Consider the following 23,155-nt stretch of genomic DNA (forward strand, 5'->3'; position numbering starts at 1 on the left):
CCGGGGGGCGCGCGTCAGGATAGAGGTGTCAGGCCACCTTTGCGTTAAATGCTCCTGCAACTCGGTCAGTCGGTGCGGCGATTTAGTCAGGGTTGCTTCTTAGCGAAGCCAAGGCCTCGGGCGAGCCGGAGATGTGTCCGCCGTTAATGGGGGGCCTCGGGCGAGATGGAAGTCCCTCGAGGTCGGCTGCCCTTGTCCGAGGCTAGGCTCGGGCGAAGCGTGATCGAGTCACTCGTATGGACTGATTCCTGACTTAATCGCACCCATCAGGCCTTTGCAGCTTTATGCTGATGGGGGTTACCAGCTGAGAATTAGGCGTCTTGAGGGTACCCCTAATTATGGTCCCCGACAGAGCGGGCACTCACCAGGGACACACACCCGCGATCGGGACGCATCGAGAGCTGGGAAAAGGCGTCGGCGTCTAACTTCCCTACCGTGCCGGCTACCCGCCTCTGGAGGTCGTCGGCGGGAAGGGGATCCGAGGACATCTGCAAACCCTCCAAGTTGACCCCCGGCGTCATCTCCCAAAGCGGCAGCCGCCGCTCCGTCAAGGGGAGCACCCTCCGGCGATGAAAGGCGGCAACCACCCTGTCGCGTTTCGAACCCGGGGGGTCCCTGGGCCGACGAGTAAATTGTCGCCACGTGCCCCAGCCCAGATGGGTCGGCGCGAGACGAAGCGCGAAGGGGGGAGGAAGCCAGAGGGAGACAGACGTAAAAGGGGAAACCCGCGACCTTCGTGTTTGTCCCGCGCCCAGGTCGGGTGCGCTTGCAGTAGGGGGTTACAAGCGTCCACGCGGGAGGGAGCGAGCGGCTTACGCGAGCGCCGTCCCATCCTTCCCCGCGCGACCAACCCTCTGTAAGAGGGCCCTGGACCTTCCTTTTATAGGCGTAAGGAAAGGATCCAGGTGTACAATGGGGGGTGTAGCAGTGTGCTAACGTGTCTAGCGGAGGAGAGCTAGTGCCCTAAGTACATGCCATCGTGGCAGCCAGAGAGGTTTTGGCACCCGGTTCGTGTGGTGTCGTGGCCGTCGGAGGAGCGCTGGAGCCTGGCGGAAGGACAGCTGTCGGGGCTGTCGAGTCCTTGTTGACGTCTCCTTACTTCCGTAAGGGGGCTGAGAGCCGCTGTCGTCATAGAGCATGCGGGGCGCCATCATTACTTGTTTACCGGGACGAGCCAGATGGGACACCGGTCTTGCTCCCCGTAGCCTGAGTTAGCTTGGGGTAGGGTAATGATGGCGCCTCCTGTGACGTGGTCGGTCCGAGCCCTGGGTTGGGCGAGGTGGAGGCCCCTCCGAGGTCGAGGTCGAGTCTGTCTTCCGAGGCCGAGGTCGAGTCCGAGCCCCTGGGTCGGGCGAGGCGGAGACCGCCGGCTGAGGCCAGGGCTGAGTCCGAGCCCTGGGGTCGGGTGATGCGGAGTGCGTCGTCTTCCGGGGCTGAGCCCGCGTCGGAGCCCTGGGGTCGGGCGAAGCAGAGTTCGTCGTCTTCTGGGGCTGAGCCCGAGTCCGAGCCCTGGGGTCGGGCGAAGCGGAGTTCGTCGTCTTCCGGGGCTGTGCCCGAATTCGAGCCCTGGGGTCGGGCGAAGCGGAGTGCGTCGTCTTTCGGGGCTGAGCCCGAGTCCGAGCCCTGGGGTCAGGGCGAAGCGGAGTTCATCGTCTTCCGGGGCCGAGCCCGAGTCCGAGCCCTGGGGTCGGGCGAAGCGGAGTTCGTCGTCTTCCGGGGCTGAGCCCGAGTCCGAGCCCTGGGGTCGGGCGAAGCGGAGTTCGTCGTCTTCCGGGGTCGAGCCCGAGTCCGAGCCCTGGGGTTGGGCGAAGCGGAGTTCGTCGTCTTCCGGGGCTGAGCCCGAGTCCGAGCCCTGGGGTCGGGCGATGCGGAGTTTCCTATGGCGCCTGAGGCCGGACTTGGCTGCTGTCAGCCTCGCTCTGTCGAGTGGCGCAGCAGTCGGAGCGGCGCAGGCGGCGCTGTCCTCTTGTCAGGCCGGTCAGTGGAGCGGCGAAGTGACTGCGGTCACTTCGGCTCTGTCGACTAAAGGGTGCGCGTCAGGATAAGGTGTCAAGCCACCTTTGCATTAAATGTTTGCGTTAAATGCTCCTGCGATACGGTCGGTCGGCGTGGCGACTTGGCCAAGGTTGCTTCTTGGCGAAGACTGGGCCTCAGGCGAGCCGAAGGTGCGCCCGTTGCTTGAGGGCGTCCTCGGGCGAGACGTGAATCTTCCAGGGTCGGCTGCCCTTGCCCGAGGCTAGGCTCGGGCGAGGTGAGATCGTGTTCCTTGAGTGGACCGAGCCTTGACTTAATTGTACCCATCAGGCCTTTGCAGCTTTGTGCTGATGGGGGTTACCAGATGAGATTAGGAGTCTTGAGGGTACCCCTAATTATGGTCCCCGACAGTAGCCCCCGAGCCTCGAAGGGAGTGTTAATACTCGCTTGGAGGCTTTTGTCGCACTTTTTTGCAAGGGGACCGGCCTTTCTCAGTTGCATTTTGTTCCGGTGGGTGCGCGCGAGCGCACCCGCCGGGTGTAGCCCCCGAGGCCTCGGAGGAGTGGTTAGACTCCTTCGAGGTCTTAATGCGTTTCGTGATGCTTCGGCCGGTCTGGTTGTTCCCTCATGCGAGCTGGCCGTAGCCCGGGTGCACGGTTGGGTCCCAAGTTCTCGGGCTGGTATGTTGACGCTGTCAACGGTTTGGCCGGAGCCGGGTTTGCGAGAGCAGCCCCCGAGCCTCCGCACAGAGCGAGAGGACGATCAAGGACAGACTCGACTTTTTTTACATACGCCCCTGCGTCGCCTTTCCGCAAGGAGGAGGGGGAAAAAGCGCCATGTTGCCCTTGGAGGGCGCCGAACATGGTGTCTCCAGTGAGCTGCTGACGGGTAATCTGAGTGGACGCCCGTGCCCCATTTGTTAGGGGTCGGCTAGAGGCCCGGAGGCGCGCTCCAAAAGTACCTGCGGGTGATCTGCCGGACCTGGTCCCCTTTTGACGGGGTCCGAGGGCTCGATGCCTCCCTCTGATGGGATTCCGTTACAAGATCGTTCCCGCTGGTCTCGGAAATGTCCTAGGGTACCTCGGGAGCGTAGCCCGAGGCTTGGTTATGTATCGAACGTACCTAGGGTCATCCCTCGCTCTACGTCTGAGGCGGCTGTGAACCCTTCGAGGGCCAGCCTACGAACCCCTGATCAGTAGTGGGCGCGAAGCCCGAGTGGCCTGAGGCGGCCGTTGAACCCTTCTGGGGGGCCGGCCTTCGAACCTCTGACCAGTAGTGAGCGCGGAGCCCGAGCGCTCTGAGGCGGCTGTTGAACCCCTCCGAGGGGTCGGCCTTCGAACCTCTGATCAGTAGGGGGGCTCGGGGCCCATTTCCTTCGCGGAGAAGGATCCCTTTCGGGGTATCCCCTTTCCCGGTCCCTGTTCTAAGAGAGAGAAAGAGGAAAAGGAAAAGGATACGAAATCGAAACGACGTGGCGCACCTTTTTTGACGCGGTCGTTATGGCGAAGGCGAAGCGTCGCCCGCTTCTCCTGCCAAAGGTGCCGCCTGTCCCACAGCGGAGTTAATGCGACGGGGCGAGTGGTTCACGAGGCAGCCGTTGCGCGTGCGCAAGCCGTTCAAGGAACGGATCACGGGCGCGCCGTCTTCACGCCGTGGGAGAGGGTTCTCTCGCTGTCCCATGAGGGGACGTGAGCTTGGCTGACGACGTGACTGCTGCTTCCGCCCGCCTGCCACCGCCATTACTGCCGGCCCATTTTAGGCCGCACCGACCGTCGCGCCTTCTCCCGCGGCTGACTGGCCCGTGACCGATGCGCCTGGCTGGCACTGTTGGGCCATACGCAGGGTTGCCTCGAGTCGCGGTACTGGTTCCGCAGTCGAGGAGGCGCGGTAGTGGCGCGAGGGGCGGTGCAGTTGGCCGCACGTAGCAACCGGCGCGCCGGTTGCATGACGTGTGGGCCTGGGCCTCCATGCTGGGCGCGTTGGAGTCAAAGGGGTGCGCCCACTTGGCGCGGTTGCATGCCGACTGCATGGTTGTCCGCCCTTTCACCCGCTGGTCTGGGCGAAAGTGGAGGAATGCTTGTAACCGCTGGGCAGTTGCATGCACCGCGCGCGGCGGTTTGGCTTCTTCTGCCTTGGGCCAGCTTGCATGACGCGTGGGACCCAGCCCCCGTGTCGTAGGGGGAGGACCTTGGAGCGTGTTGGAGAAGACTCAGCCCGCGATGGCTAAGGGCGCAAGTGGGGAGAGTCGCCTTTAAAAGGAGGGTGACCCCCTTGAAAGGCGACCATGTCTTCGCACTCCCCTATGCATCGCGTCTTTCCACCTTCCGAGCCCCCGGATGGGGAACACCCGCAATCCTTCCGCCTTGTCGTTGGAAGAACACAACTTCGTGCAAGTTGGTACCTTTCAGCCATCGTTCGGCTTCAAGGATTTTCATCAGGCAGCCCAGCCGCATCCCCTCGTCGGTGGTCACCCAAGACGGTGACCACCAGCCTCTGGGTGGGGAGAAGCAAGCCGGGCTACGGCCTCTGCCCCTCCCTCAGCTTCAAGGATGTTCATCATCAGTGCTGGGGAGGGGAGTGCACCGAGTTGGGGTCGGTCTCTGCGCGGGCAGCGGCCCGCTCCTTCCCTCAGTGATCGGGGGGGAGGGCGTTCGCCGTTCGTGGCGCTGGCAGCTGCCGCGTGCCCGGCTCTCTGACCCGAGCGGCTTCGGAGCCGCTTCCGGCGCCGCCTTCCGCCACGGCAGCCGGAAGAGGTTTCTCCGCCGATGAGATAGCCGGTGCCACCCACGGACTGACTTCCAACTCTGCGGCCTTCTGCTCGTCCTTGCCTCTCGAGTGAGGAAGTGGGCGAGGACCCTATGGCAGCAGCATTCGCCCTGAGGTCATCGCTGCTGCTGTTCGGCCCCTCGGAGCAGAAGTCGTCGTCGTCGTTGTTGGAGCGGGCGATGGTGGGCGACCCGTCGGCCTTCTGTTGCTCCACAGGCCCCCAATCGTGTGGGGTTGTTCGTACCTGCGGAGGTGGAACCGAAGTTCCGTTTGTAATGGCACCTTGAGTGCTGGTGTCTTGTTCATTGTGGCTGTCGGGGCCTGAACATGTATGTATTTTCGGCACGGAGCCGTGTTTTCTCCTCATTTCGAGCACTAAGACTCGCCTGTCGGCTATTTGAACCGCTTCACCAAGCGTGAGTCACCTCGTGCGAAGGTGACGAGTGAGGTATCCGTATCCCGGAGGCGTAGGAGTCCCTCGGCTCGGTCGACCTTGCTGTCCGAGGCTTCTCTTGCCTAGTTAAAGGAACCCTCGGCCGCTCTTCGATGAGCCGAAGCCGAAGGTAGCGGTGTCAGCACGGACAGAGGCAGAGTTGGCTCGAAAAGAAGACTTGATCGGCCGGAACCTGGCCGGGTCGTCCACTTGGTGGGACCGACGCCGGAGTTGAGTTGCCGAGGCCACGGGCCGGGCTGATGTCCTCGGGGGGCAGCTGGCTGAGGCTTCGGGGTGGCCGGCCGAGCCGTCTGCTCAAGCCGGATTCCTGGAGAAGACCCCACCGGCGATGGTCCGGGCGTGGTGCTGATGTCGTCCTTCGGGGTGGAGATCTTCCGACCGCGTCACCGTCCAAGGCTAGGCCGGACCTCGCCGAAGGTGTAGTTGACGCCGAGGGTGCTGCTGCTCCCTTCAACTGTCAAGATCCGAGCCTGCAGGATCGGGTTATCTTGTAGTGTGCGTATGTTTTCTGCGGCCGCTGAGGCCCAAACATACTGTTGTCGTGTTGTAGAGTTGTGTTCCTTTTCCTGTTGTTTCGAGTATCTGGACTTATTTGTCGGTAACAGAACTGCTTGTCCAAGCGAGAGTTACTTTTCACGGAAGGTGACGAGTGAGGTATCCGTATCCTGGAGGCGTAGGAATCCCTCGGCTCGGTCGGCCTTGCCGCTTACGTGCACTCTTACTCGTCCATAGGGTTCTGTCACCGACGTAGTCGAGAAGGCCCGAAAAATCGTTTCGACAGAGGAGTTTTCGAGCGTGAAGACTTGTTCGGTCTGCAGAATAACTTATCCGAGCGTGAGTTACTTATCGCCGAAGGTGATGAGTGAGGTATCCGTATCTCGGAGGCGTAGGAGTCCCTCGGCTCGGTCAGCCTTGGCTGCTTACGTGTACTCCGTCGTTTTTAGGATCCACTTTCGAAGTAGTCGAAAAGCACGAAAGACACTCTGGCAGAAAAGATCTTTTTCCGAGGAAAATTTTGACGCAGAGGGGGTTCCCCCCTTTTAGCCCCCGAGGGAGGGTCGGGCTTTGCCGAGGCAAGGCTGACCCTTCCTTGATGACTAGACTTTGTATGTGACCGAGGTGTATGAACGACTTGAAAGCATCTTAAGGGTAGAAGCGACGTAGCTGTCGGATGTTCCAAGTGTTGTTGTAGACCTCGCCTTGACTGTTGGCCAGCTTGTACGTTCTGGGCTTCTGAACCTTGGCGATGACGAACGGCCCTTCCTAGGGAGGCGTGAGCTTGTGCCGCCCTCGGGCGTCTTGTCGCAGCCGAAGCACCAGGTCGCCCACCTGGAGGTCTCGGGACCGAACCCCTTGAGCGTGGTAGCGTCACAGGGACTGCTGGTACCGCGCCGAGTGTAGGAAGGCCATGTTCCGAGCCTCTTCCAGCTGGTCCAGTGAGTCTTCTCGATTAGATCGATTGCTTTGGTCGGCGTAGGCCCTCTTCCTTGGGGAACCGTATTCTAAGTCTGTGGGCAAGATGGCCTTGGCCCCATAGACTAGAAAGAACGGTGTGAAGCCCGTGGCTCGACTCGGCGTTGTCCTCATACTCCAGACCACCGAGGGGAGCTCCTTCATCCATCGCTTGCCGAACTTGTGGAGGTCGTCGTAGATCCGCGGCTTGAGCCCTTGCAGGATCATGCCGTTGGCACGCTCTACTTGCCCATTCGTCATGGGGTGAGCCACGGCGGCCCAGTCCACCCGGATGTGGTGATCCTCGCAGAAGTCCAGGAACTTCCTGCCGGTGAACTGGGTGCCGTTGTCGGTGATGATGGAGTTCGGGACCCCAAAGCGATGGATGATGTTGGTGAAGAACGCCACCGCCTGTTCGGACCTGATGCTGTTTAGGGGTCGGACCTCGATCCACTTGGAGAATTTGTCGATGGCGACCAACAGGTGCGTGTAGCCCCCGGGTGCCTTATGCAAGGGGCCGACGAGGTCCAGACCCCACACAGCAAACGACCAAGTGATGGGTATGGTCTGCAGAGCCTGAGCGGGCAGGTGGGTCTGCCTTGCGTAGAATTGACACCCTTGGCAGGAGCGGACAATTCTAGTGGCGTCGGCCACCGCGGTCGGCCAGTAGAAGCCTTGTCGGAAAGCGTTTCCAACAAGGGCTCGAGGCGCTGCGTGATGGCCGCAAGCCCCCGAGTGTATCTCTTGTAAGAGCTCCTGGCCTTCGGCGATGGAAATGCATCGCTGGAGGATGCCTGAGGGGCTGCGATGGTAGAGCTCCTTCCCGTCTCCCAGCAAGACGAACGACTTAGCGCACCGCGCCAACCGCCGAGCTTCGGCTCGGTCGAGGGGTAGCTCTCCTCGGTGGAGATATTGCAGGTACGGGGTCTGCCAGTTTCGATTAGGTGTGACCCCGCTCCGTTCCTCCTCGATGCGCAGAGCCTCACCCTCGGGGGCCGAGGGTACCTCGGGCCGAGCCGAGGGTGCCTCGGGCTGGGCCGAGGCCTTCTCGGGCTCGGGTGTGTCGTCAGCCTTGACGGAGGGTTGATGCAGGTCTCGGGAGAAGACGTCCGGGGGAACCGTTGTTCGCCCCGAGGCTATTTTAGCCAGCTCGTCCACAGTCTCGTTGTAGCGTCGGGCGATGTGGTTGAGCTCGAGGCCGTAGAACTTGTCTTCTAGGCGCCGAACCTCATCGCAGTAGGCTTCCATCTTCGGGTCGCGGCAGTGGGAGTTCTTCATGACTTGGTCAATGACGAGATGCGAGTCACCGCGAGCATCGAGGCATCGGACCCCTAGCTCGATGGCGATGCGCAACCCATTGACCAGAGCCTCGTACTCGGCCACATTGTTGGACGTCGGGAAATGGAGGCGTAGCACGTAGCGTAGGTGCTTCCCGAGGGGCGAGATGAAGAGCAGGCCCGCGCCTGCTCCTGTCTTCATCAGCGACCCGTCGAAAAACATGGTCCAGAGTTCCGGTTGGATCAGAGTTGTTGGGAGCTGGGTGTCGACCCATTCAGCCACAAAGTTCGCCAAGACCTGGGACTTGATGGCCTTCCAAGGGGCGAACGAGATCGTCTCGCCCATGATTTCCACCGCCCACTTTGCAATTCTACCCGAGGCCTCTCGGCACTGGATGATCTCCCCCAGGGGGAAGGATGACACCACAATTACCGGATGAGACTCGAAGTAGTGTCGCAACTTCTGCCGCGTCAGGATCACCGCGTACAGCAGCTTCTGAATTTGTGGGTAGCGGATCTTGGTTTTGGACAGTACTTTACTGATGAAGTAGACTGGTCTCTGGACGGGCAATGCATGCCCCTCTTCTCGTCTTTCAACCACGATCGCGGCGCTAACCACCTGAGTGGTAGCGGCGACGTAGATCAAGAGGGCTTCTCCGGCAGCGGGGGGCACCAAGATGGGCGCGTTCGTGAGGAGCGCCTTTAGGTTCCCGAGGGCTTCCTCGGCCTCAGGGGTCCAAGTGAAGCACTCGGCCTTCCTTAAGAGGCGGTACAGAGGCAGGCCTCTTTCGCCGAGGCGCGAGATGAAAAGGCTCAAAGCCGCAAGGCATCCCGTGACCCTCTGTACGCCTTTCAAGTCCTTGATGGGCCCCATGCTGGTGATGGCTGCGATCTTCTCCGGGTTGGCCTCGATGCCCCGCTCAGAGACGATGAACCCCAAGAGCATGCCTCGGGGGACCCCGAAGACACACTTCTCAAGATTGAGTTTTACGCCTTTCGCCTTGAGACATCGGAATGTCGCTCCAAGGTCGGAAAGGAGGTCAGAGGTCTTCCTCCTCTTGACTACGATGTCATCGACGTAGGCCTCGACCGTTCGGCCAATGTGTTCGCCGAACACGTGGTTCATGCACCTTTGGTATGTCGCACCCGCATTCCTCAAACCGAACGGCATGGTAACATAGCAGTACATGCCGAAAGGTGTGATGAAAGAAGTCACGAGCTGGTCGGACTCTTTCGTCCTGATTTGGTGATACCCTGAGTAGGCATCGAGGAAAGACAGGGTTTCGCACCCAGCAGTGGAATCCACGATCTGATCGATGCGAGGCAGAGGGTAGGGAACTTTCGGACATGCTTTGTTTAGACCAGTGTAGTCTACACACATCCGCCATTTCCCTCCTTTCTTTCTCACAAGCACAGGGTTGGCAAGCCATTCGAGATGGAATACCTCTTTGATGAACCCTGCCACCATTAGCTTGTGGATCTCCTCGCCTATGGCTCTGCGCTTTTCTTCGTCGAATCGGCGCAGAGGCTGCTTCACGGGTCGGGCTCCAGCTCGGATATCCAGCGAGTGCTCGGCGACATCCCTCGGTATGCCGGGCATGTCCGAGGGACTCCACGCGAAGACGTCGGCGTTTGCGTGGAGAAAGTCGACGAGCACTGCTTCCTATTTGGGATCGAGCTCAGAGCCGATTCGGATCTGCTTGGAGGCGTCGTTGCTGGGGTCGAGAGGGACGGATTTAATCGTCTCTGCTGGCTCAAAGTTGTCGGCGTGGCGCTTCACATCTGGCGCCTCCTTAGAGAGGCTCTCCAGGTCGGCGATGAGGGCCTCGGATTCGGCGAGGGACTCGGCGTACTCCACGCACTCCACATCGCATTCGTACGCGTGTCGGTACGTGGGGCCGACGGTGATGACCCCGTTGGGACCCGGCATCTTGAGCTTGAGGTAGGTGTAGTTGGGGACGACCATGAACTTGCGTAGCATGGCCTCCCTAGCACTGCGTGGTAGGTTCCTCGAAACCCGACCACTTCGAACGTGAGGGTCTCCCTTCAAAAGTTGGAGGGTGTCCCAAAGCAGACGGGGTAGATCGAGTTGTCCGAGGGGCTAGACGCGTTTCCCGGGGATGATCCCGTGAAAGGGCACAGCGCCTGCCCGGACCGAGGACAGATCGATCCGCAGGAGCCCGAGGGTCTCGGCATAGATGATGTTGAGGCTGCTGCCCCCATCCATGAGGACCTTGGTGAGCCTGACGTTGCCGATGACGGGGTCGACAACGAGCGGGTATTTCCCCGGGCTCGGCACGCGGTCGGGATGGTCGCCCTGGTCGAAGGTGATGGGCTTGTCGGACCAGTCTAGGTAGACTGGCGCCGCCACCTTTACCGAGCAGACCTCCCGACGCTCTTGCTTGCGGCGCCGAGCCGAGGCGTTCGCCACTTGCCCACCGTAGATCATGAAGCAGTCGTGGACCTCGGGGAACTCTCCTGCCTTGTGATCTTCCTTCTTATCGTCGTCGCGGGCCCTACCACCTTCCACAGGTGGCCCGGCCTTGTGAAAGTGGCGCCGAAGCATGGCGCACTCCTCAAGGGTGTGCTTGACGGGCCCCTGATGATAGGGGCACGGATCCTTGAGCATCTTGTCGAAGAGATTGGCACCTCCGGGAGGTTTCTGAGGGTTCTTGTATTCGACGGCGGCGACAAGGTCCGCGTCGGCGGCGTCGCGTTTCGCTTGCGACTTCTTCTTGCCTTTCTTCTTGGTGCCGCGCTGAGTTAACGCCTCGGGGACATCTTCCGGTAGGCGGCTTTGGGGCTGCTTGTCCTTCCGGAAGATGGCCTCAACTGCCTCCTGGCCAGAGGCGAACTTGGTGGCGATGTCCATCAGCTCGCTCGCCCTGGTGGGGGTCTTGCGACCCAGCTTGCTCACCAGGTCGCGGCAGGTGGTGCCGGCGAGGAACGCGCCGATGACATCCGAATCGGTGACGTTGGGCAGCTTGGTGCGCTGCCTCGAGAATCGCCGGATGTAGTCCCGGAGAGACTCCCCTGGCTGCCGGCGGCAGCTTCGGAGATCCCAGGAGTTCCCTGGGCGCACGTACGTGCCCTGGAAATTGCCGGCGAAGGCTTGGACCAGGTCGTCCCAGTTGGAGATCTGCCCCGGAGGCAGGTGCTCCAGCCAGACTCGAGCGGTGTCGGAGAGGAACAGGGGGAGGTTGCGGATGATGAGGTTGTCATCGTCCGTTCCACCCAGGTGGCAGGCCAACCGATAGTCCGCGAGCCATAGTTCCGGTCTCGTCTCCCCCGAGTACTTTGTGATAGTAGTCGGGGTTCGGAACTGGGTCGGGAACGGCGCCCGTCGTATGGCCCAGCTGAAAGCCTGCGGACCGGGTGGTTCGGGCGAGGGACTCCGATCCTCCCCGCTGTCATAGTGTCCCCCACGCCTGGGGTGGTAGCCTTGGCGCACCTTCTCGTCGAGGTGGGCTCGACGATTGCGGTGATGGTGCTCGTTGCCGAGGCGACCCGGGGCCGCAGGCGCTGTGTTGCGCGTGCGCCCGATGTGGACCGAGGCTTCCCGCATGAATCGGGAAGTCGCGGCGCGATGTTCCGAGGGGTACCCCTGCCTTCGGGAGGTAGAGCTTTCGGCCCGTCGGACCGCGGCATCCTCCAGGAGATTCTTGAGCTCTCCCTGGATACGCCGCCCCTAGGTGGTAGATGGCTCCGGCATCACGCGGAGAAGTATTGCCGCTGCAGCCAGGTTTTGGCTGACCCACTGGAAACCGGTGGCGGCCTTACCCTGACATCGTCGGCGATGCGGTGCTGGATGCCCTGGGGTAGATGACGCACTTCTCCGGCCGGAGGTTGGCCCGCCCATTCCTGCCCAATGTCCCGGCGGAACAGCTCAAGTGTTCCTGCTCCCTCGTCGAGCCTGGCCTGCATCTCGCGGATTTGCTCGAGCTGTGGGTCATATGACCCCCCGCCGGGACGGGGACCACAGCTAGCTCCCGAAGGATGTCAACGTGAGGCACAGGCATAGGGGGATCACCGTTCTCTGGCATACCAAGATGGTTGCCTTCGTCGGGACCCCCTAGATCGACGTGGAAACATTCACGACTTGGGCCGCAGTCCTCGTCGCCGAGGCTGCGGCTACCGTCGGAACAGTTGGAAAGGCAGTAGTCGCATGCGGTCATAAAGTCCTGCATGGCACTGGGGTTACCAAGTCCGGAGAAATCCCAACTAAAGTCGGGCTCGTCATCTTCCTCGGAACCCGAGGGCCCGTAGGTCGAGACGACCGTCAGCCGGTCCCAGGGTGACCGCATACGATACCCCAGAGGGTTTGGACTCGCCTCTATGAAAGCGTCCACCAAAGCGATGTCGCTTGGTGGATCGAGGCTGAATCCAAAAGGCACGAGATGGGAATCGGTCGGTACCTCTTGGTCGACGGGCGGTGACGAAGTCACGTTAGGGGCAGACTGCACCGTCGTCTCAGGTACGAGGGTGACGCCCAGCAAGTCCTTTGCGAGCGTGCTGGCGTCGTCCGTTTGCTTGGGGTTGGTGTGTTGTGGGGAGATGGCACTCGTCTTTGTCTCAGACGCGAGGTCGATGCCCGACGTGCCCCCCGTTGGGGCGCCGGTGCCGTCAACTCGCTCGACAGCCGACGAGGTGTCGCCTCCTGCTTGGCCTTGGTTGCCCCGCCTCCTCCTCCGTCGGCGGGGGAGGGGACGGGACAAGCCCGAATGTTGTTCTTCCACCACGTGGGGAAGACGTCGTCGATTCCGCCGCCGGCGGGCAGGTTGTCGGCCGCCATTGTCGCTGTCGCGCGGCGGGGGAAGGAGTATCATGTCGTAGCTGCCGTCGAGGGACATGAACTCAAGACTCCCGAAACGGAGCACCGTCCCAGGCTGGAAAGGTTGCTGGAGACTGCCCATCTGGAGCTTGACGGGAAGCTGTTTGTCAACACGCAACAGACCCCTACCTGGCGCGCCAACTGTTGGCGTTTCGAACCCGGGGGGTCCCTGGGCCGACGAGTAAATTGTCGCCGCGTGCCCCAGCCCAGATGGGTCGGCGCGAGACGGAGCGCGAAGGGGGAGGAAGCCAGAGGGAGACAGGCGTAAAAGGGGAAACTCGCGGCCTTCGTGTTTGTCCCGCGCCCAGGTCGGGTGCGCTTGCAGTAGGGGGTTACAAGCGTCCACGCGGGAGGGAGCGAGCGGCTTACGCGAGCGCCGTCCCGTCCTTCCCCGCACGGCCAACCCTCTGTAAGAGGGCCCTGGACCTTCCTTTTATAGGCGTAAGGAAAGGATCCAGGTGTACAATGGGGGGTGTAGCAGTGTGCTAACGTGTCTAGCGGAGGAGAGCTAGTGCCCTAAGTACATGCCATCGTGGCAGCCGGAGAGGTTTTGGCACCCGGTTCGTGTGGTGTCGTGGCCGTCGGAGGAGCACTGGAGCATGGCGGAAGGATAGCTGTCAGGGCTGTCGAGTCCTTGCTGACGTCTCCTTGCTTCCGTAAGGGGGCTGAGAGCCGCCGTCGTCATAGAGCATGCGGGGCGCCATCATTACTTGTTTACCGGGATGAGCCAGATGGGACGCCGGTCTTGTTCCCCGTAGCCTGAGTTAGCTTGGGGTAGGGTAATGATGGCGCCTCTTGTGACGTGGTCGGTCCGAGCCCTGGGTTGGGCGAGGTGGAGGCCCCTCCGAGGTCGAGGTCGAGTCTGTCTTCCGAGGCCGAGGTCGAGTCCGAGCCCCTGGGTCGGGCGAGGCGGAGACCGTCGACTGAGGCCAGGGCTGAGTCCAAGCCCTGGGGTCGGGTGATGCGGAGTTCGTCGTCTTCCGGGGCTGAGCCTGCGTCCGAGCCCTGGGGTCAGGCGAAGCGGAGTTCGTCGTCTTCTGGGGCTGAGCCTGAGTCCGAGCCCTGGGGTCGGGCGAAGCGGAGTTCGTCGTCTTCCGGGGCTGAGCCCGAGTCCGAGCCCTGGGGTCGGGCGAAGCGGAGTTCGTCGTCTTCCGGGGCTGAGCCCGAGTCCGAGCCCTAGGGTCGGGCAAATCAGAGTTCGTCGTCTTCTGGGGCCGAGCCCGAGTCCGAGCCCTGGGGTCGGGCAAAGCGGAGTTCGTCGTCTTCTGGGGCTAAGCCCGAGTCCGAGCCCTGGGGTCGGGCGAAGCGGAGTTCGTCGTCTTCCGGGGCCGAGCCCGAGTCCGAGCCCTGGGGTCGGGCGAAGCAGAGTTCGTCGTCTTCCGGGGCTGAGCTCGAGTCCGAGCCCTGGGGTCGGGTGATGCGGAGTTTCCTATGGCGCCTGAGGCCGGACTTGGCTGCTGTCAGCCTCGCTCTGTCGAGTGGCGCAGCAGTCGGAGCGGCGCAGGCGGCGCTGTCCTCTTGTCAGGCCGGTCAGTGGAGCGGCGAAGTGACTGCGGTCACTTCGGCTCTGTCGACTGAAGGGCGCGCATCAGGATAAGGTGTCAGGCCACCTTTGCATTAAATGTTTGCGTTAAATGCTCCTGCGATACGGTCGGTCGGCGTGGCGACTTGGCCAAGGTTGCTTCTTGGCGAAGACTGGGCCTCGGGCGAGCCGAAGGTGCGTCCGTTGCTTGAGGGGGTCCTCGGGCGAGGCGTGAATCCTCCGGGGTCGGCTGCCCTTGCCCGAGGCTGGGCTCGGGCGAGGTGAGATCGTGTCCCTTGAGTGGACCGAGCCTTGACTTAATTGTACCCATCAGGCCTTTGCAGCTTTGTGCTGATGGGGGTTACCAGCTGAGATTAGGAGTCTTGAGGGTACCCCTAATTATGGTCCCCAACACACCTCCGCGGCGGTGAGCCCTCTTTCTCGCAGCTCCTCCAAGGCCTTCAAAAGGGGCTGGAGATTCTTCTGTCTCTCGTGCGGGGCCCCGTAGCGCCAGTTATCGGCGGCGGCGGTCACCACTCGTTGAGAAAACGACGGGAGCCTCTCGTCGTCATTTCGGAGATAAAACCACTGGCGCTGCCACCCCTTGTTCGAAGACGCGAGGATGGCAGGGATGTACTGCAGCGCCCGCGCCTGCCTCAACTGGAGGATGCAGCCACCGGCCCGCACCGCCATGCGAACTCTTCTTTCCCCCATCGACAAGGCAAAAAGCTCCGCGGAGAAGAGATGGGTCCACAGGTCCCAATGGGGGGCAATCCCCAAATATCCTTCACAAACTGCCGCGAAGATGCCTGCTTGCGAGATGGAGTTGGGACTGAGATTGTGCAGCTCCACCCCGTAGACGTGCAGAATCGCCCGCATAAAACGGCTTGTTGGCACTCCGAACCCCCGCTCGTGAAAGGAGACGAAGCTCAGCACGTACCCCGGTGGCGGGGACGGGGCGGCTTCGCTCGGAGGGGCCATCCACTCCGGCTGCGAGTCACCGGAGAGAGGGCGAAGCAAACCATCAGCAACAAGGGCCTCCAGATCATCCGCCGTGACGATGGAGAAAGGCCACGGGTCGCGCGGCGAAACAACGGTCACCCGGTCGGCCATCACCAAGCAGAAGAGGTGGCGGCGGAGAGGACGAGGTGCGCGGTTTCCTTTCTCTGGCTATTCCCTCAGGTTGTGAAAACCTAAGTGGGAGGCGAGCAGCAGAGTAAAGAACCGTCACCAGTCCCTCTCCCGAATATATAAAGGCCCAAGCGAGACCGGTTCAACACTTCGCCCGAACCCGCCGCGAGATTCAAAACTCAAAGCGAGACGCTCGTTCCTCGAACAGCTCGCGCGCGCACAACGACTGCCCCGCGAACCACTCGACCCGTCGCATTAACTCTGCGGCAGGACAGGCGGCACCTTTGGCAGGCAAAGCAGGCGACACTTCACCTCTGCCATAATGACCGCGTCAAAAAAGCTGCGCCACATCATTCGATTTTGTATCCTTTTCCACTTCCTCTTTCTCTCTCTTGCCACAGGGACCGGGAAAGGGGATACTCCAAAAGGGATCCTTCTCCACGAAGGAAGCGGGCCCCGAGCCCCCTACTGATCAGGGGTTCGAAGGCTGGCCCCTCGGAAGGGTTCAACAGCCGCCTCAGAGCACTCGGGCTCCGCGCCCACTACTGGTCAGAGGTTCGAAGGCTGGCCCCTCGGAAGGGTTCAACGACCGCCTCAGGCCACTCGGGCTCCGCGCCCACTACTGATCAGGGGTTCGTAGGCTGGCCCCCGAAGGGTTCTGACAGCCGCCTCAGAGCACGCAGAGCGAGGGATGACCCTGGGTACGTTCGATACATAACCAAGGCTCGGGCTACGCTCTCGAGGTACCCTAGGACATTTCCGAGACCGACGGGAACGATTTTGTAACGGAATCCCACCAGAGGGAGGCATCGAGCCCTCGGACCCCGTCAAAAGGGGACCGGGTCCGGCGAATCACCCGCAGGTACTTTTGGAGCGCGCCTCTGGGCCACTAGCCGACCCCTAACGAATGGGGCACGGGTGTCCACTCGGATTACCCATTAGCAACTCACTGGAGACACCATGTTCGGCGCCCTTCGAGGGCAACATGGCACTTTCCCCCCCTCCTCCTTGTGGAAAGGCGACGCAGGGGCGTATGAAAAAAGCCGAGTCTGTCCTTGACCGTCCTCCCGCTCTATGCGGAGGCTCGGGGGCTGCTCTCGCAAACCCGTCTCCGGCCAAACTGTTGACAGCGTCAACATACCAGCCCGAGAACTTGGGACTCGACTATGCACCCGGGCTACGGCCAGTTCGCATGAGGGAACAACCAGACCGGCCAAAGCATCACGAAACGCGCTAAGACCTCGAAGGAGTCAAACCACTCCTCCGAGGCCTCGGGGGCTACACCCGGCGGGTGCGCTCGCGCGCACCCACCGGAACAAAACGCAACCGAGAAAGGCCGGTCCCCTTGCAAAAAAGTGCGACAAAACCCTCCAAGCGAGTATCAACACTCCCTTTGAGGCTCGGGGGCTACTGTCGGGGACCATAATTAGGGGTACCCCCAAGACTCCTAATCTCAGCTGGTAACCCCCATCAGCACAAAGCTGCAAAGGCCTGATGGGCGCGATTAAGGTCAAGGCTCAGTCCACTCAAAGGACATGATCTCGCCTCGCCCGAGCCCAGCCTCGGGCAAAGGCAGCCGACCCCGGAGGATTCACGTCTCGCCCGAGGCCCCCCTCAAGCAACGGACACACCTTCGGCTCGCCCGAGGCCCAGTCTTCACAAAGAAGCAACCTTGGCCAGATCGCCACGCCAACCGACCGTATCGCAGGAGCATTTAATGCAAGGATCGCCTGACACCTTGTCCTGACGCGCGCTCTTCAGTCGACAGAGCCGAAGTGACCACAGTCACTTCGCCGCTCCACTGACCGACCTGACAAGAAAACAGCGTCGCCTGTGTCGCTCCGACTGCTGTGCCACTCGACAGAGTGAGGCTGACAACAGCCAAGTCCAGCCTCGGGCGCCATAGGAAGCTCCGCCTCGCCAGACCCCAGGGCTCGGACTCAACCTCGACGCTGGACGACGGACTCCGCCTTGCCCGACCCCAGGGCTCAGACACAGCCTCAGCCTCGGAAGACGGTCTCCGCCTCGCCCGACCCAGGGCTCGGGCTCAACCTCGACGCTGGACGATGGACTCCGCCTCACCCGACCCCAGGGCTCGGACACAACCTCGGCCTCGGAAGACGGTCTCCGCCTCGCCCGACCCAGGGCTCGGACTCAACCTCGACCTCGAAAGACGGACTCGACCTCGACCTCGGAGGAGCCTCTGCCTCGCCCGACCTAGGGCTCGGACCGACCACGTCACAGGGGGGACCATAATTACCCTACCCCTAGCTAGCTCAGGCTACGGGGAACAAGACCAGCGTCCCATCTGGCTCGCCCCGGTAAACGAATAATGATGGCGCCCCGCGTGCTCCATGACGACGGCGGCTCTCAGCCCCTTACGGAAGCAAGGAGACGTCAGCAAGGACTCGACAGCCCCGACAGCTGTCCTTCCGCAGGGCTCCAGCTCTCCTCCGACGGCCACGACACCACATGAACAGGGTGCCAAAACCTCTCCGACTGCCACGACAGCATGTACTTAGGGCTCTAGCTCCTCTCTGCTAGACACGTTAGCACACTGCTACACCCCCATTGTACACCTGGACCCTCTCCTTGCGCCTATAAAAGGAAGGTCCAGGGCTCTCGTACGGGAAGGTTGGCCACGCGGGAGAACGGGCCGACGCATAAAGGCTCCCGCTCTCTCTCTCTCCCACGCGAACGCTTGTAACCCCCTACTGCAAGCGCACCCGACCTGGGCGTAGGGCAACACGAAGGCCGCGGGTTCCCCCTTTGCCTGTTTCTTCCCCCCCTTCGTGCTCTGTCTCGCGCCGACCCATCGGCTGGGGCACGCAACGACAATTCACTCGTCGGTCCAGGGACCCCCCCGGAGTCGAAACGCCGACAGTAGATGTTACCTCATTGGTTGTAAGTCATGTCCTTATGTAGTGATCCTTGATGCACCATAACTCTTAACTCGATCAACCTTGACTTTGCAAGTCTTCTTTTTCACCCCTGGCTTTGGGTTCCTGGTCTCCTTACCTTCTCCCGTGCACTCGGTACCTCGAAGCTCTTCTTGCCTCCATCCTTGGTTTGATCAGTTGTCTCTGAGTTACGCACACCGAGTCTCACTTAAGCAGTGTTCATTATCTATAGATAAATTAGTCTTTGGACCATCACACTTGTTCACTTATGTTGAACCCTGTTAGCTTTGCATTAAGCACCTGTTCAACACTTAGCATACTTGTTAGTCCTTTAATTGGGTTGTCATCCAAACACCAAAACCCACAAGAGAGCTTTCAGTTTCCGATATTTTTGAATTATCGATGTCGTTTTCGTATCTATAGTTACCGTTTTCGATCTCGTTTCCAAAGAAAATATGAAAACAAGAATGGTTTTAGTGTTTACCGATCGTTTTCGACCGTTCTCACCCCTATTAACAGCTAACTATTAGCTTAAGTATATTCATGCTGCATGGCTTAAGACAGAGTTGAATGTTTGTATTACATACTCCCTTCGTTTTTTTATTTGTTGTGGTTAATTTCAAAAATAAACTAGTGGGCAACAATTATTACTAACAAATCTTAAGATTAGGTGTCCAACCATTTCCTCGTTTCAAGCATATAATTTGACGATGCTATAAACGCGGTAAAATATATCACCTTATAACTCATCCTAGTTATATATATTTTTATACTATAAATAAATGCGTCATTTTTCACTTTCTTTTCTAAAAGGAACTCTCTACTCTCCTTCAGTTATGGAAGAAAGATGACCTAGCATTGGCATTCAGGTCGAAATGGCATCGTACCGCCACTCGGTAGTGGCAACTCTTGTGTCCCATACTCCCACGTGCACTATCACAATTCACAAGGCCACACGTCACATCTTTTGTGTGGTAAGGCAGACCTTGAAATTGGGACTAATGAGACTTGTTCAACTTTTTCGGACCAGTTTTTTTATATCTGGCTGTAAAGAGAATATAACTATGACAAAAATGATCCAAAGGATTCAGGATCTAGTAAACGATGGATTCTACTATCACAATGACTCTATTGATTCCGTGTTCATTTTGATTTTATATTGATTTTAACAAAATAAATCTTGTAGAAACGAGCTTAAAAACTGAGGCGTTCTACCGTCCACATTTTTTTAGTGCCCATAACCATAAGCTAAAAAAACCAAAGAGGCTAATCTTGGTTAGAGTCGAGACTCGAGACTTCGAGTTCCCTCTCCGTTATAAAACCGAACGCTCAGGGCGCTCCGTGTTCAATCTCCTTGCCCGTTGTGCTCTCTCTCTTCATTCGTTCCCGGCCTCACCCCGAGCCAGTCGTCTCGCTAGGGTTTCGCCGCCGCCGCCGCCATGCCTCGCCGCAGCTCAGGTAACCGTCCTTTCTGGCGCCTCATAAGGTTTCGTTTCGAGATTTGGTTACTCCTTTCTGGATGCCCTGATCTGGGGTTCGTGCGCGTAGGTTTTGGCGTTTGTAGATTTGATTCAGTCGGTATGACGTTGTTGCTCGCTTGTGTTAGTATGTGCAAATTATATTGTTCCTGTGGGTGTAGGAATAGCCGGATCTGTTTCTAGCGTTCAATGGCTGGGTCGCGCCTCTTTAGATAATTGTGAGAAATGCGCAGCTGTTACTACTCGGCAGAGAACCGATTGCTTCTTGAATAACCGGTTGCATATACTATTTCTTCGCAGGCGGTTCAGACAGGGGCATAAAGAAAATCTGGATCCCGACGGGGATCGTATTCCTGACTGGGAAGGGTTATTTCCATTGACCCTTTCTCGTTCGGATTCTGAATCCCCTCGAGGGAAGGGTTATTTCCTTTGATCCTTCCTCGTTCGGATTCACATAGATTTATACTACTGTGTTTTCTTATGAGGCGTATATTCTTGAAAGTTATTCACCTGCGTAGTGGATTGAATCTTCTGATGTTGCATTTATGTAGCTGTATTGTCAGTTGATCAGTGCCTCTTTGAGTAACCATTACAGTCCCTGGGTACTGTCTTGGTTTAGTTAGGGGGCGCATAGCAATGGCCATCTGATAACCACTCAGGCCTTTTGAGGGGGCGCCTCTGTCATACCAAGAATTGCCCCCAAGCAGCCCTAGACATGTATCTACATTATCACAATGCAATGCTTTTTTTCAGTTGTTTTTTTTGACTTACTACCATATGCCTTTTGAGTAGCCATTATAGTTGTATATACTATCTTGGTTTAGTTAGGAGGCACATAGAGATACGTGACAAAGTCACCTTGGCTGATCAGAGCGGCACATCAAGCATTTGTTGGATGTGTTTTTTTTTTTGAAAAACCTTACATTGTAGTGTCATCATCTTTATTTTTGCTTCTCTGCTTATGAGGTTTATTGAATGGTATACATGTTATGCAAAACATTCGTAAGACTGCTTCTGTACTTGATTAAAATCAAGGTTTCAGGGAGCAAAGGAATTTCTGAATATATTTGTTATAGGACTATGATTTTAGTTACTAACAGTATTACTTAGTCGCAAAGAATGTGCCTCTTGAATAACCAGTTGCTTTGATTACTATGCTTGCATTTGGTTCAGACAGGGGCACATAATAAATGGGATCATTTGAGGAAGGATTCTTGTCTTTTTTTGTCCCTTCTTAGATTGATTCCTATAGTTAATTGCTATTCTCGTCATCATAATTTTGCTGGTGGAGGATGTGGCTGTTCCAGGTTTATAGTATCATGGTTTGTTATCTTGTTGCATCTATCTCTCTACCATTGTTGTGTGCTGATCTTTGTCTTAAACTGTGTTTACAATAAACCAAGCCACTTTGTTTGTGTAATTCTTTTTTTGCTTATTTTTTGCCATTATATTGTCAGGAAGGTCTGCCCCACGCCCAGCTCCCCGTGCTGCTTCACTGAGGAACCCGCCACAGCCAGGTACTCAAGTGATTCACATAGGCGATAAGTATCTTTAGAACTGACATTGGCATGGTTAGCATGTGTCTTTTGACTCTGCAGTATTATATTGTGGATGTGTTACAATTATGTAACTTCAGTTATGTTTTTTTGTATATCTGTGTCTGTTCAGTTCAAAATGTCTTCAATTTGTTACTATAGCAATGTTGATGACATAAATATACCGAAGTTGGGGTGCTAGTATGAAGCTGTTCTTAAACATTGTTGATTACGTTGGAAACATAGATAATTATAGAAATTACAGTTCCTTGTTTAGTTGGAATTAGAATTTGTTTCACTTCTGTTACTAATGCTGATACATGGATTTGTGGTACAAGTGTTGTTGAGTGTTTTGGAATCAGAATCAATTAGATTTCAGTTCGTATTAGGATTACAGTCCATTATGCATATATTGGAGTTATAATTTGCTTTATTTCTGTTACTAATGTGTCATCTGATTTTTTTTTCTTTTTGGCAGCACGCCAGGCTCCTCCTCCAGCTCCTGTTCGAGATGGTGGTGGCTCCATGTTTGGAGGAATTGGGTCCACCATTGCTCAAGGTGGTGTTGAAAGCTTGTTCTTTTCTGGATAGCTTCTGCTATAAACATTATCATAATCCTTGAATTGAATGAACATTTTCTTTCAGGTATGGCGTTTGGCACGGGTAGTGCCATGGCACACAGGGCTGTTGACTCTGTATTAGGTCCCCGGACCATCCAGCATGAGACTCTTGCCACAGAAGCTCCTGCTGCTGCCCCTGCTGCTCCAGCGATGAATGCTGATGCTTGCAGCTTCCATTCTAAGGCTTTCCAAGATGTATGTTTGCTTGCCACTTTATGCTCCCTAATTTTTCCTCAGTTTGGTGCATCAAACTTTGGGTTTCTCACTTCTGTGATGCGGTAGTAAAGGTTGCGTAACTTCTTTAGTTGTACAAGAGCTGCATGTGGTCATTCACATTTGTTTGATATATATTCCCTTCATCTTGAAAAACTCCACTTTAAATAAAGGGTCTAATTTTGTGGGGCAGGGGTTGGGGTTTTTTTTCGACATGTGTGAGGTCTCTCCTTATTAATACAATGTCTGGGGGCTTGAGTTCTTTTAGCTGATGTTTGGTCTAATGTGAGTGACATTGCTAAGTGACTGTCAATTTCCTATGGGCCACTGAACCTTAGACTCAGGAGGTGCATGTTTTTTAATTTTACTGAGCCTGTTAATTACTGATAATCAAATGATCGTTTTACACGGTTAGCTTTGTTGAGATCATGTTAAGAATTATAGGCATGCTTTTTGTATACTGGTTTGATGATGTGGTCGCTGTTTTTTTGGTTGATGCAGTGTCTGAACAACTATGGCAGCGAGATCAGCAAGTGCCAGTTCTACCTAGACATGCTGAACGAGTGCCGCCGTGGTGGTGTGTCTGTCTAAGCTGCCTCTGGGATTATTCATGGATTTTCTTTTCGGATGAGGGTATCTCATTAATAAGACACCGTGAAACTTCGACCATCTCCACAGCTTGAAACCATACTTCCTGGGATTAATTTATTTTGTTATCCTATGGTGTTGGAACAGACTTTTGTCTCTTGATCATAAATATTTAAACGAACCTGTTATGTTGGAGTATGTTGGTGTGTGTTTTTTCCGATCGTACATGCATACGACCATCGGCTCCACAGGCGTTGGGATGGGATTGATTCATCTATCCACGTCTGGAGCAGGCTGGCTAGACGAGGTTCGATGCACCTGGACGCTCGCCTTATCTCGGACCAGTGCTGTGCGTGGTTGGCGGTCGGCGCAACCAAAGTTGCTTTTGGCGATGTTTGGTTGCCCGCCGTAAGG

General features: G+C 57.5%; 1 protein-coding gene and 1 non-coding gene across 2 annotated transcripts; both read left to right on the forward strand.

The window, feature by feature from the left end:
• The first annotated feature begins 19,672 nt into the window (after nt 1–19,672).
• Nucleotides 19,673–22,939, forward strand: LOC100272713 (uncharacterized). Its single transcript, NM_001147166.2, has 5 exons — nt 19,673–19,765; nt 21,243–21,302; nt 21,799–21,879; nt 21,966–22,135; nt 22,655–22,939. Exons 1-5 carry the CDS (start codon nt 19,747–19,749, stop codon nt 22,742–22,744), a joined length of 420 nt encoding a protein of 139 aa, NP_001140638.1. The 5' UTR covers nt 19,673–19,746; the 3' UTR covers nt 22,745–22,939.
• LOC111590779 (small nucleolar RNA snoR138) lies at nt 20,906–21,039 on the forward strand. Its single transcript, XR_004855812.1, has one exon. It is a non-coding gene; the product is annotated as a small nucleolar RNA snoR138 (small nucleolar RNA).
• Nucleotides 22,940–23,155: the final 216 nt, after the last annotated feature.

This window comes from Zea mays, chromosome 1 (assembly GCF_902167145.1).
Source record: "Zea mays cultivar B73 chromosome 1, Zm-B73-REFERENCE-NAM-5.0, whole genome shotgun sequence".
Classification (NCBI taxonomy): Eukaryota; Viridiplantae; Streptophyta; class Magnoliopsida; order Poales; family Poaceae; genus Zea; species Zea mays.

Coding starts and splice junctions, on each gene's coding strand:
- LOC100272713 (NM_001147166.2), top strand. Junction 21,303..21,798: donor GAGGAACCCGCCACAGCCAG/GTACTCAAGTGA, acceptor TCTTTTTGGCAG/CACGCCAGGCTCCTCCTCCA. Junction 22,136..22,654: donor ATTCTAAGGCTTTCCAAGAT/GTATGTTTGCTT, acceptor TGGTTGATGCAG/TGTCTGAACAACTATGGCAG.